We start from the raw sequence: 13,796 nt of genomic DNA on the forward strand, positions 1-13,796 counted from the left end.
ATACAGGATCTAGCACCACTTTAAGTCAACAAGGGAAATTGGGAGCTGCTATTCGGGCACCGGGAATGGTTTCATGCACTCCTTGCAAGGTCCAGTGCTTGAATTTAGGATTGTTGACTTTGCGTGACGTCATTTATGACGTCACTAAGGCCATATAAGTTTTTCGTCAATAACTCCTGATCAGATAGAGCTAGAGAGTCGGTAACGCCACCATTGGACTCAGGAAGATCTGTCGAATCGAATGATATGCAATATGACCTCCTTCAACCATTTTCGTGATCTGAGGGGCTCCGACATGACCTTGACCCGAGGTTAACACCTTAAGTTGACTTCACCCGAACACCAAGTATAGCATTCAACGCGCCTGAGCTAGACAAACACGATGATGCCAAAATTGCGGCAGTGCAACCATTTTTGGCAAAGTACCTAATTAACCCGCGAGTTGCTGGGGGGGGGGGCGTTAAACGCCCCCTCTTTTTCGCCGGGCCATAGCATAAAGCCAAATTTTGGGTACCTGTAGGGAATTGATTGAAGTCTATTGTGACAAAATTTCAAAAAAAAAAATCGGTCGGAAAATTTTGAGATATCGAGGTTTTAGTGACGTCATGATTTCTGAGTTTTCGACCAAAAACGGCATATATTCAAAAAATCATATAGAATCACAGAATAAACATACAGACATGCCGTAAACGGAATTAGACTGCCAATACCATGAACAATCAAATGGCTATCTTCGATTATTGATTATCGTTTCGCATTTGCCAAAATCTTGATCTGAATCTTGGCAATTTCTCGTGACTACTTCACGACCATGATACATACATTTCTTAAAGGAAAAGGGCCACCTTCGTGAAATATGAAGACATCGTTGTTTTTCATTTTGACATTATTATTTTTCATTTTCTTTTTAAAACTGGTGCCAGAAGTGCACAATTCGCGAAAAAGTATTTAAAACTATTTAACATATTGGTACTATGTTGATACTCTCTACGGCACCTACTGTATGATGGCATAGCGATGACGTCACACTCAAGCCAATCAGCGTTCAGAAGACAGACTCGTCGGATTGTGTCAGATAAGCTGATTGGTTAAAGCTGAGCTGGTTGGAGCTGATTGGTAAAAAACCAAAGCCTCGCCGCGGGTGGCTGTATTGTCGGATAAGAACGCATTCCTGGGATAAGAACGCATTCCTGGCGTATTTTCTTTTAAAATTGCCGATAACTACGAATGGAGGCCGAAATCGGCCGTAAGGAGGTAGACAGATAGGTTTTCGGACACGGGCTACAAGATGGCTATCTCAGTTTCAATCCCCATGTTAAAGGTGGCCCTTTTCCTTTAAATTGAACTTTTTGAGCCAAACACGTACACATATGATAAAATGAATGTCACCATCGTGTTCTACGCCCCAAATTACCCATAAAACATGTGTCACAGGCTGCGAATATCAGTTTTGATTTTCGGAGATATGTGCCTACCCGGTTGACCTGACCTTGACCCTGACCTATGCTTGACTGACCCCTACATGGGGCTGACACTCTTGTAGGCCTTACATGATGGATTGTGCACCGTTTTGACAGAGTTTATGACGAGAGGCGCTCATTGCGAAGTCCTGAAGTCCATGCTACTGAAAGCCCGATTTCAGGTGTTTGACCTGACCTTGACCCGACCTGTGACCTCAAAATTCAACTTTAAAGTACTCATCTGAAGCGTTTCGTCGCGTTCTTTCGTTTGCCGCCTCGTGCGTTTCGCTGCGCCTATTGGTTCTCGAGTTATCGGCTGGGGGCGTTTAACGCCCCCCCCCCCCCAGCAAACGGTGGGTGGCGAAATACCCCAGCAACTGCCGGGTTAACCTAAAGCTGAGCCCGTGCCTTGTGGCACTTACCTGACCTAAGAGGTCACTGGCTGACCTAAGACCTTTAAATCGGGTAGTACCTAATTTTTGCGTCTTATAACGGCACACAAGCTTGTTTTTTTTTTCCGCGAGGCTCTAGCTCAATTAGAGGCGAAACGGCGAGGGAGTTATACCAACCCTCCCCGGTCAATATAGAAAACCAATCGGTCCGGACAGGGTTAAATACCGGAATTGTGATCTAATGTAAAAAGACGGCCCAAGGTAACCCGACGTCAGTGACAGGTGTCCTATATTTGCAGCGTCTTATATTCACGAAGTAATCAATTTCCACTTTCTTCAGCCGAGTGATGGTTGTCAAAAGCAAGGCTCTCTAAATGCAAGCCGTATCTAATCGCCACGCAATATGTGGAAGGCTTTTGATGTCAATACATACATAAATAAATGCATACATAAAACGCGCTTTTCACAAAATTCATAAACTCAAGCGCATCTGTTTTTAATGACCAGTCAACTACGCATGGATGCGTGCAGGCCACACAGGTCAGCGTAAGCCGGGCGCGGCGGCCGAGCCGAAACTGGGGCGGGGCGGGCGGTAGTTGGGTAGGAAGAGCGGCTCCTGCAAATTTTGCGCAAATATGCGCAGTTAGCTTTTATGTTGCCCTGGTGTAAATTTAAATCCTACTTCATCTCACAAAAATTCAGAGTGGAACTAGATGGGACTACCTGTTGTTTCCTTACCTAAACTTTGCAGTTATATTCCAGAATCACTGTAGGAGAGCCTTCATAAAAAACTATAGTACATCTAAGTTAGGGAAAAAGTATACCAAAAATTTTGCACTGACCAGTCGGCAACTTCATAACGAACATTTTGATGCATAATGTGTGGGATTTCAATTTGGTGTCTATCAGCAATAAGACTCTGAATATCCGGCTCAAGAAACCTCTTGCTCCGCGTCAGTTTCCGAGTTCTGGGATACCCCATCTTCGGGGGCTGATTATAGGTATTTTTGGTCACCCGGATTAGTTTTTTTGGCCTAAGTATAATAATTTGATCAATTTCAAATCGATCTATATAAAACATAATCCGAAACTCCGGAATCGCCCGTGGCCTCTCGTGAGGGCGTTTCCGACCAGTGTGCGGCGGTCCGGCCGCCTGCACTGGCTGCGGTCGGCGGACGCACCGACCCGGCCAGCAGTGCCCCGCCCGCGGGCTGCGGTGTCGGGCCTGCCGGGGACCGGACCACTTCGCAGCTGTGTGCCGGTCGGGGACCGACGGCCGGCGGAGCCGCGAGGGGTCGTACGGACGGTACCGATCCCCGCCGCCCCGGGACCGGTATCGGTCCCCACCGCTTCGTGATCGGTACCTGTCATCTCCGCCGCGAGACCGGCCTCAGTCTCCGAGAGGTCGGCACATGTCGTCGCCGCCCCGAGAGGTGTACCGGTCACCATCTCCCCGCGATCGGCACCGTGCAACGACAGGGGATCGTCGCGCCTCTCGTAGTCGCCAACGGCAGTCTCCAGACGGGTACGGCCGAGTCCGTTTCCGGCGGGATGGTGAAACGGCGAATCACGTGGACCGCCGAAGCCCCAGCACATCGGCTATCATCGCGTCTGCATCGGTACAGGGTGCCCCGAGGGTGCGGGTACGCGTAGAGGCGTACTACTCTGCTGATGTGGACGCGCTGCCCGACACCGGAGCGGACATCAGTGTTGGAGGTATCCAGTTCCTGGACGACATGAATGAGTTCCCTGAGAACCTTCTACCGCCCAACGAACACCCGAAAGCAGCTGACGGAGCCACCGTCAAGTCTATCGGCGTTCTTCCCGTTCGTATCACCCTGGGTGACGTCACGGTTGATGACGACATACACATTCTTCCGCGCGTCACGGGTCTGCTGATGTCATGGAGGACCACCCGCCGGTTAAACATTATTCCAAAGGACTACCCGCGTCAAATGAACAGCGCGACCTCGACGCCCTACGTCAACAGCGCTGGTTCGAGACACCCGGCAGCTCCAGACGACAGCAGTACGACTGCTACCCCGGTCTTTGAAGATCAGGCAAGCTCGACCGGAGGGCCGCGCGGCACGGCCACGCCAGCGCCATCTACAACGCAACCCGACCGCTTTGTGGCGACATCTGTGCGGACGGAATCCGCACCGCGCTGTCGCCAAGCTGCACTGCCATCTACATCCCAGGTCAGGGAAGAGACACTAACTCCGAGCACTCACTGTACGACCAACGGTCAGATAGCCGCTCCCGAGCACCGAGGGGAGCAATGTGCCACGAAGATCCCAGACCTCGTGCAGGAATTCCCCACTGTGTTTGATGGCAACATTCGGTGCATGCCAGGAGAGGAGTACAAGATCCATCTCCGTGAAGATGCGGTGCCATTCTGCGTCACCGCGCCACGACGGGTACCACTGTCGTATCGTGACCCACTGAAAGAGGAGCTGAAACGGCTTGAGGACCAAGACATCATCTTCCCGGTGACGACTCCGACTGACTGGTGCGCACCGATCGTTGTCAGCGCTAAAAAGGGAGGCGGCATCCGGCTTTGCGTGGATCTTTCGATGCTGAACAAACACATCCGTCGAGAACGCTATCAATCACCGACTCCAGCAGAAGAAGTAGCATCCATTGTCGGAAAGAGGGCCAAATGGTTCACAGTGGTTGATGCTGCCAAGGGATACCACCAGTGCCCGCTTGCGGAAGAAAGCAGGTTACTGACAACTTTCATCACACCGTTCGGGAGATTTGCCTTCAAACGCGCCCCGTATGGTGTCTCGTCGATCTCCGAGCATTACAACCGGAGGATGGACGAGGCACTGCAGGGAATGCCCGATAACTACCGGAAAGTGGTAGATGACGTCATCATCTTCAGCAGCACACTGGAAGAGCACATCCAGCACGTTCGGGAGTTTCTGTCTCGATGCGAGGAACGAGGCATTTCCCTCAACCTGGGAAAGCTCCAACTGGCTCAACGCTCCGCAAAGTTCGCCGGCTTCATTGTGACACAAGAGGGGTATAAGCCAAACCCGCAACTGACTCAAGCTCTATCTGCGTTCCCGACTCCGCGTAACATCTCTGACTTACGCGGATTCTTCGGACTCATCAACCAGCTGTCCCCATTTACCGACAGTGTAGCAGAGCTAATGGAGCCGCTTCGTTCTCTTCTGAGTCCAAGAACCACCTTTCTGTGGGAAGAGCACCATCAGCGGGCGTTCGAGAGAGCGAAGGAACACCTTGCTTCGGTGCCGACTCTCGGCTTCTTCGACCCCACCAGGCCGACGATGCTCGCAACCGACGCGAGTCGCAAGAAGGGTCTGGGCTTTGTTCTGCGACAAGCTGACAAGGATGGGCGATGGCACGTCATCCAAGCTGGATCACGCTTCCTCAGTGATGCCGAAACGCGGTACGCGACCATCGAGCTTGAGGCGCTCGCTGTATGCTGGGGCCTACAGAAGTGCCGCCTGTTCATCGGAGGACTTCCGAGCATCGAAGTAATCACGGACCATCGTCCTCTCGTACCAATCCTCAACAGCAAGACGCTAGACGAAATTGAAAATCCAAGGCTGCAGCGTCTCAAGTTACGGATGAGCGAGTTTGGGACAATCTCAGCAAGATGGGTACCGGCCTCCCAGCACAGCGCTGCAGACGCCCTGTCTAGGAACCCGATCGAGCACCCAAACGAAGACGACGAGTGTGGAGAGGATGCAACGACTTCCTGCATCCAATCTATCGTCATCAGTGAACTCAAGGCCCATGACGTCGACATCAGTCTCAAAGAGGTCCGGGAGGCTGCTGCTGCGGACCACGAGTTCCAGCTACTGGCAGAAGTCATTCGGAACGGCTTCCCTGACAGTAAATCAGAGGTTCCAGAAGCCGTCAAAAGGTACTGGCCAGTTCGAGATCGCCTGACAGTGGACGATGGAATCGTTCTTTGTGGATGCAGGGTCGTTATACCCCCATCCCTGCGGAAGAGAACGCTCGCGACACTCCACGCGGGGCACCTGGGGAGAGAAAGGACAATTTCCAGAGCAAGACAGATCGTCTACTGGCCAGGAATGAATGCTGACGTCGATCACGTCACAAAGTCGTGCGACCGCTGTCAGAGTGAGCTCCCCTCCCAACAGCGGGAGACGCTGATCCAGCACGAGCTTCCAGGACGACCCTTTCAGCATCTGACTGTCGACATTGGAAGTCACGCTGGAGGTAAATATCTTGTTGTTGTGGATGGGTTTTCTGGATGGCGTCATGTAGCATACCTCGGCTTACACTCGGGCACAACCAAAGTCATGTCTGCATTGCTAAATGTCTTCCGACAAATCGGGGTTCCCGAGGCACTGTGGAGTGACGGGGGCACTGAATTCACATCATATCAGTTCCGAAGTTTTCTCAGAAAGTGGGGCATCAGTCACCACACATCATCTCCCCACTATCCACAATCTAATGGGCTCGCCGAGTCTGGAGTGAAGGCTGCTAAAAAGCTATTGAGAAGGTGCTGGGACTTTCGCAGGTGCAGACTGGACGAGGACGCCTGGACGAGAGGGATCCTCCAACACTGGAACACGCCCGGTAGCTGCGGAGTGTCGCCAGCTCAGCTCGTGTACGGACGACCGATCAGAGACACTCTGCCATCACACCCTGATCTCTACAAACGGCAGCCCCCTGAGGAGTTCGCTGACCGACGGGAGGAGTGCCGTCGTAAAACTAAGGAGCGCTACGACAGCCGAGCACGGGATCTCCCCGAGTTCCCAGTCGGAACCCATGTACGGGTGCAAGACGTCCGCACCCGCCGGTGGGAGAGGTGCGGCACAGTGACTGACGTCCTACCGTTCCGGAGGTATCGTGTGCGGTTTGACGATGGCGGCAGTGTAGACCGCAACCGGTGCCACCTTCGCCGGAGGTATGCTGTTGTTGAACCGTGTCTAGCGGAGAGGAGCGGTGCATCGGACAACTCAGGTCCGACCGAGCAGCGTCGCGCCGAGGTGCCCAGCGGAGGCCGACAGCCGCTTCAGGGGACGTCCCGTCTCGCCGAGGAACCGCCGCTCCGACGGTCGACGCGGACGAGGAGACGGCCGAGGCGTCTGATAGAGGAGATGTGATGATAGGCTTGCGTGTGCGCAGCGTGATGTTTCTTTTCACTTGTTAAGTTATTTTGTTGTCAAGTTGTTTTCGTTGTTACGTTATGCTGGTACTTACGGCTGTAATATGAGCTCAGGTGGGACCCCTGAGGGGAGGGGAGATGTGCTGGTGTCCCCGCCTCCATTGTGCGTGGTGTGCCGGTGTGTGCCCGAGTTGAGTCCCTGGAGACGCCACTGACGTGCCCTGCCCTCCGGCAGTCGGCCGGCCGGCTGGGTTCCTGGTCCCTTGGTGGTCAGTTGGAGCGGAGCACCAATACACGCCGGAACGTTACTACCGCGTCTCACAGTAAGCATCAGTATGCTACATTTGTCTTACTAAAATTGAGTTTCTCTATTGAATGATCTCTATATTATGCAAATTACCGTAAAACGGGGTGTTAAGGGACCGTTTTAAGGTGTTTTGTCATTAACTCAAGAAGGGTTGGAGATAGAAGCATCAAATTGTCAGCATTTTATGTGGAATTTGGACTTTGGTGCTTTACATGCCCGCTACATTAAAGTTTTAAAATATATAGGTACATGCATCTTAGTTTTTTTTATTTTTCATCACTGTCCCTTAGCGCTCCAATGTGGGGTGTTAGGGGAGGGGACACCTATATTATTCCTAGAAATTTTCACCAAATGCCCACAATTGGGGTGTGAAAGGGCACACACTTTATTTATTGAACCCTCGGTTTTTCGCGAATAACTCACGTAAAAAGCGGCCGATCGCGATGAAACTTTCAGTACCCTCGCGTTAATCAATTTTACACCTACCCTGAAAATTTCATGACCCTGACCCAAATGACCTTTGACCTGTGACCTACTTTTTGAGACCATGTTTGGCCGGAATCGCGATTCGGCGTATGTCGGCTCGCATTAGCCGCGCGTTTGCAGTCTTTTCGTGGTTTTAAGCGTTCAAACATGGGACATGATGTTGCTTCCATGCATTAGGGTGGGTGTAAAGGTCACCGGAAGGTCAGGTCAGGTCACTGACCTTTGATGACCTCGGTTCACTTTTTCGAGTTGTAGGGTAACTGTGGGGAAAACGCACCCCTGGGTTAAACGCCTCCCCTAAAAAAATCGTATTTCTTATCGACGGATAGGTGTTTTATCCTGTCTTTCAGAACAGTCAACTGCTTGTTTTACGTATGTCTCTATTTCCGGTTCTGCGTCTTGAGAAGCAGCGTGGGTAGGTGCTGATGTTGGTTTTGGGTGTTGTTTTTGTTGTTTTTACAGAAGATTACTAATATTTTCATGCCCTCTTTATATCACAAAACCTGCTATTGTGCACATCACTCAAAACTGCGTTTTATTGTGATTCTATTGAATTTATGATGCTGCGGCGTTAGTGGCGCGTTTTTTGTCAATATTTTGTTGACCGGAAATGGAGTGGATGGGGAAAGACGCCTACTCGATGCATGGGGCAAGACGCCCCCAGTTTTCTGAAAGGGGGCGTTTTGCACGGTGGTGAGAGTGCAGGGTAGCGCCCTGTAGGTCGGGGCCGAAAAGGCCTCTCCCTGTCCTTTTTTGCTGATATATCCTAAACGACTGCAAATATCGTCACCAAACTTTCATGACTCCTTCGGGCATCCATTTTACACATTGCAACAAAATTGTATTCCAAAGGCTATGATAGGTTGACCACAAATGACGTCAGAATGATGTCAAATTCTGCCATTTTCATCATGTTCTATTGATGGAATTGGGTGGGGGCGGTTTGCACATGGGTGTGGGCGTATTACCCAGGGTGTGGGGCAAAACGCCCTTTTGTAAGGGTATGCGAAAACCTTTTTGGGGGGTTAAATACCACACGCAGGTGTCTTTTCTTGGTCTCAAAGCGTAGTAAAAAGAATGAGCTACATGATGGTGCCCAAAGGTTTGAGTAATCTGTGTTGGGTTGAGTGTCAGAAGGTTTCGCGCTTAAAGGGGGCGTTTTTGACCTATTCACCCTACATGTTTCTAGGCTGGTTTTTGGAGCTGAATTCGAATTTAGCAACCATTTGAACATTTACGATGTAGAGTTGGTGCCTTCGTAACATGTTACGAAGCTGTCAGAGGCTGTTGCCACCTTCTACGAATACCCTTACCTACTGGTTGACCTGACCTGACCTGACCCGACCTGGCCTAAATTCATGAAGACATCATCTGTGATTAAAACTAACATGATATTCGCGATCAGCACCCCGAAAAAAACCCGTAGCAGTTACGCTTTACGACTTTCTAATAGGTCCCGATTTTCCCGACTTTTGGGTCATTGACCTGACCTGGAAGGTCAACCGATGACCTAGGACCTTAAAATGGGTATCATCGGCTTCCTCTCGTCACAGGCAACACGCTCGTTTTTTCCGCGAAGCTCTAGCTCGATCAGGGGCGAAACGGCAAGGGGGGGTCCAACGGACCCACTCCCCCTCCTTCTCCCCCTCGTTATACGTTCGCGGCTGGAAAAACACCAATAGGTACGGGTGAGGGTTAAGGGAGTTTTGAGGTGTTTTGTTGTATAACTTAAAATGTGTTAGAGATAAAAGCATGAACATGCCAGTATTTTATGTGGAATTTGGTGTTTTCCTACCTACGGAAAGAAAACTTTATGAAATTATATTTATATATTATTTTTTCATTTTTTCTCCCCTGTCCCTTAGCACCCCACCACCACCTCAAAATACACATGTGTCCGGAAAAGAGAAAGAGGATGATGAATGAATGGGTGGATATGTAGTTGTACCTATAAGTTTTTCGGGAAACGTGCAATACGTGTGACATTACACCTATGCATTCATTTGCCCTGTACACCTTCTAAGTTATGTGGTACACAGAGTTTTGGAGATGTTTGAACTTTGTGAAAATGTAGCATGATTTTCAAAACCATTTTTGAACCAAATCACTTGCATGAAAAACCATGCTATTTTGTCCTATAGGTAGTCAAGAAAAAAAAACAGTGTCAACTACCACACTCAAGGTTTTATTTAACCTTCTCAAATTAAGAACTTAATATGACTCAAAGTTTTTCCCACACAACTGTCCCTTAGCACCCCTGTCCCTCAACACCTCCTTTTACAGTAACAAATATCTTTTAAAGGACGCTTGCTCCAAGCATGTTTTTTGAAAAAGCATGTGTTTTAGCGAGCAAAACGAGCAAAAACTGAACCTGAGAGAACTTGCATTGCAATGTAATGTAAAACTATCATGGAAAGAACCGCTTAGGTACCTACTCAATTCAGGCCTAGGTAAGAACAAAGTTTTCCCAAAATTTGTTGGAAATTAATGCTTTCGTATGGATACTGGGCGACAGCTGCCACCAGTGACGTCATCATAGAATGCTCATTTTTGAAGATACACAGTTCCCCTGTATTTACCGAGCACAATTTGAAATCGATCATTTTTACTGTAAGAAATTCTTAGCCAGACCTTGAAGTTACCAAAACTCATGTGAGAGCTTCAATAATGAACTTGGAGCCAGCGTCCTTTTGAAGAAGAAAAAAATGAACTATAACAACCTACCAACCTACTACCTACCAACCTACAACATACTTACCTACATACCAATCAGACTTCATCTTCACATATAGGTTGAGGTAGGCTAAGGTGGTTAACCCGGCAGTTGCTGGGGTATTTCGCCACCCACCGTTTGCTGGGCGGGGGGGGGGGGCGTTAAACGCCCCCAGCCGATAACTCGAGAACCAATAGGCGCAGCGAAACGCACGAGGCGGCAAACGAAAGAGCGCGACGAGACGCTTCAGATGAGTACTTTAAAGTTGAATTTTGAGGTCACAGGTCGGGTCAAGGTCAGGTCAAACACCTGAAATCGGGCTTTCAGTAGCATGGACTTCAGGACTTCGCAATGGGCGCCTCTCGCCATAAACTCTGTCAAAACGGTGCACAATCCATCTTATAAGGCCTACAAGAGTGTCAGCTCCATGTAGGGGTCAGTCAAGCATAGGTCAGGGTCAAGGTCAGGTCAACCGGGTAGGCACATATCCCCGAAAATCAAAACTGATATTCACAGCCTGTGACCATAGGTGGGCATCGTTCCCCAAAATTGTAACTTCGTTACTCGTTCCTTCGTTCCTTCAAAACGTGACTTCCGTTACTCGTTCCTCCGTTCCTCTGCATATAATGTAACGGAAGTTCATTAGTCCGTTACTCCGTTACAGCAAAATAAAAAAACGTTAAAATGTTGTGTATTTCACACATTTTTTAGACCATTCTGACACAAACTAAACATACCGAGAAAGCGGAATGCCCACCAAATCTACCAAGACAGCGGGCACTGATTGGGCACTAAACCTTGGAAGTTGGAACGTCTGGTGGTACTGATGCGCATCACTTGTCCCCGGCCAGATGCCGGTTGCCCTTCACGAACACTAGACGTTCCGGGTTGGCATCTGAGAGCATAGGCGGTGGAACGGAGGGACACCGGTGCACCGTGCCTCCCTTTGATTTTGGCATTTTAACATTAGCCCTATGTGCGTTGCATGGAAAGAAATTGAAGATGTTCCGCTGCCACTTTTGAGAGGGTAGCCCTTTTTGCACGTAGCACATCTTTTCCCATTGAGAACATGCGCTCTACTGAGGCGCTTGAAGGGGCGCCCGTGTTGAACTTTGCGAACACAAACGGCAACGCCGGCTCATTTCGGAAGGCCAGTACACTGAGGCCATCTTCCTTCGTCAAGTCAGGGCTGCTCAATAATCCACTATTCCGCTGCTGCATTAATGTCTGTGGGTTAGCTGAAAGATCAACCCGCTCGGACAACGAAAAGTAACGGAGGAACGAAGGAACGGACTAAACTGTAAAGTGTAACGGAGGAACGAACAACCAATGTAACGGAAGTTACTTGGTCCGTTACCCTTTTTAAAATGTAACGAGTCCGTTCCTCCGTTCCTAAAAATTGTAACGGCGTTCCGGAACGGAGGAACGGAGGAACGGATCGTGCCCACCTATGCCTGTGACACATGTTTTATAGGTAATTTGGGGCGTAGAACACGATGGTGACATTCATTTTATCATATGTGTACGTGTTTGGCTCAAAAAGTTCAATTTAATAAATTCATAAAATTCAATAAATTCAATAAATTCATGTATCATGGTCGTGAAGTAGTCACGAAAAATTGCCAAGATTCAGTTCAATATTATGGAAAATGCGGAACGATAATCAATAATCCAAGATAGCCATTTGATTAATCATGGTAATGGCAGTCTAATGGCGTTTACGGCATGTCTGTATGTCTATTCTGTGATTTTATATGATTTTTTGAACATATGCCGTTTTTGGTCGGAAACTCAGAAATCATGACGTCACTAAAACCTCGATATCTCAAAAATTTTCCGACCGATTTTTTTGAAACTTTGTCACAATAAGCTTCAATCAATTCCCTACAGGTACCCAAAATTTGGCGCGCCTGCGGCGCGCCGTTTTTATACTATGGCCCGGCGAAAAAAGTGGGGGCGTTTAACGCCCCCCCCAGCAACTCGCGGGTTAAGGTACCTACCATCTAGCTACCTGGGCCCTGTTTCACCGGTGATACACATGTCATATTGGGTTTCCATATGGAGACGTCAACAAGCCTATTCCTCCAACACTACCAGAAGTGTGACGTCAGCTCGCAAAATGGAATAGCAGCATGCTGCTAAGTGCTATCACCAGTGAAACAGGGCCTAGCTACCTGGGACCTGTTTCACCGGTGATACACATGTCAAATTCGGTTTCCATGGAGACGTCAACAAGCCTATTCCTCCAACACTACCAGAAGTGTGACGTCAGCTGATCAGCTCGCGATCAGCTCGTGAAATGGAATAGCAGCATGCTGCTATCACAGGTGAAACAGGGCCCAGATATTGATATCTTTCAGCAAAATCCAGCTACACTGAATTAACTTTAAAGTATAGGCATCAAACTCACCCTCCAGAATATTCAGGAAGCTTGATATCTTGTAGAGTCCCATGAGAAGCTCCAGTATTTATGACTAGGCTTCTCCATTCGACAGACCGCATGAGGTTTGGATAAGTTTCCCGAACAAATCCGTGGTCGGACATCTCATATGTTGACAGAGATTCATCACAAAGTTTGGGGTATAAAACATCTTGCACTTCTTCGGCCATTTTCTAACAGTAGTTCCAACAACTTATATGGCCTTGGTTCCAACAAAGCTTGCTGTTATCTGTGCTCTTATCAATTAATTGAATCCTGGGGTGTTACCGTCGTGGTCGATGCCAAAGTCAAGTCAAAGTGCTCCCCTTGGTGCTCCCACTATATATGGCCTTGGTGCTCCCCCTTCCTTGGTGTGCTCCCTGCAGGGGGGTTCGCTCCCGTGCCTTCAGCATTAGGAAAAATGGCAACAGCCCGTGAGCAGCATCAGCGCTCACGCACATGTTCAAGGAAAACAACGTGTAATTAGCTGCTGACGACGGCCCTCTCCACCAATCAGCGCTCGGTAACTCGAGCGCTGATTGGCTGGTAGCAAACGCGTCATATGTGGGTCTCTTTTTTTGCTATCAGTGAACGCGTTATTTAATACACGGTGGCCTATGGAGAATGGCACGCGGAATTGAAGGTCAGTGTTTTATTGCTTCGTACATGCGAATGGGGGTATTTGAGTGGTATTTGACTCCATTTTCGAAATCTACAGTAAATGTTTGATCGACTCCTGTATATATTTTTATGAATTTGACAGTATTAGTGCTACATAGTCGGTGTTTTATGTTGGTGTTGTTTCTCTCGACCTTTGTCTTGGACTTTAATCATATCTTTTCTCGAAAGTGCTTGCCATAACCAGGTCTTAACTGTATCTGTATAAAGGGAATATGTGTTGAATATGAG

General features: G+C 48.8%; 1 protein-coding gene across 1 annotated transcript in view; it reads right to left on the minus strand.

Annotated features, from left to right (window-relative positions):
- Positions 1 to 13,197, minus strand: part of LOC122370334 (nuclear pore complex protein Nup160 homolog) — a gene marked incomplete at its 3' end in the record, with an annotated part of 33,191 nt that extends 19,994 nt beyond the window's left edge. Inside the window, exon 1 of the mRNA XM_043345826.1 lies at positions 12,879 to 13,197. Coding sequence (XP_043201761.1) covers positions 12,879 to 13,078 — 200 coding nt within the window. The remainder of the gene's footprint in view (positions 1 to 12,878) is intronic.
- Between the last annotated feature and the right edge of the window lie 599 nt (positions 13,198 to 13,796).

Source organism: Amphibalanus amphitrite, unplaced genomic scaffold, assembly GCF_019059575.1.
Source record: "Amphibalanus amphitrite isolate SeventyFive unplaced genomic scaffold, NRLGWU_Aamphi_draft 001123F_arrow, whole genome shotgun sequence".
NCBI classification, from domain to species: Eukaryota; Metazoa; Arthropoda; class Thecostraca; order Balanomorpha; family Balanidae; genus Amphibalanus; species Amphibalanus amphitrite.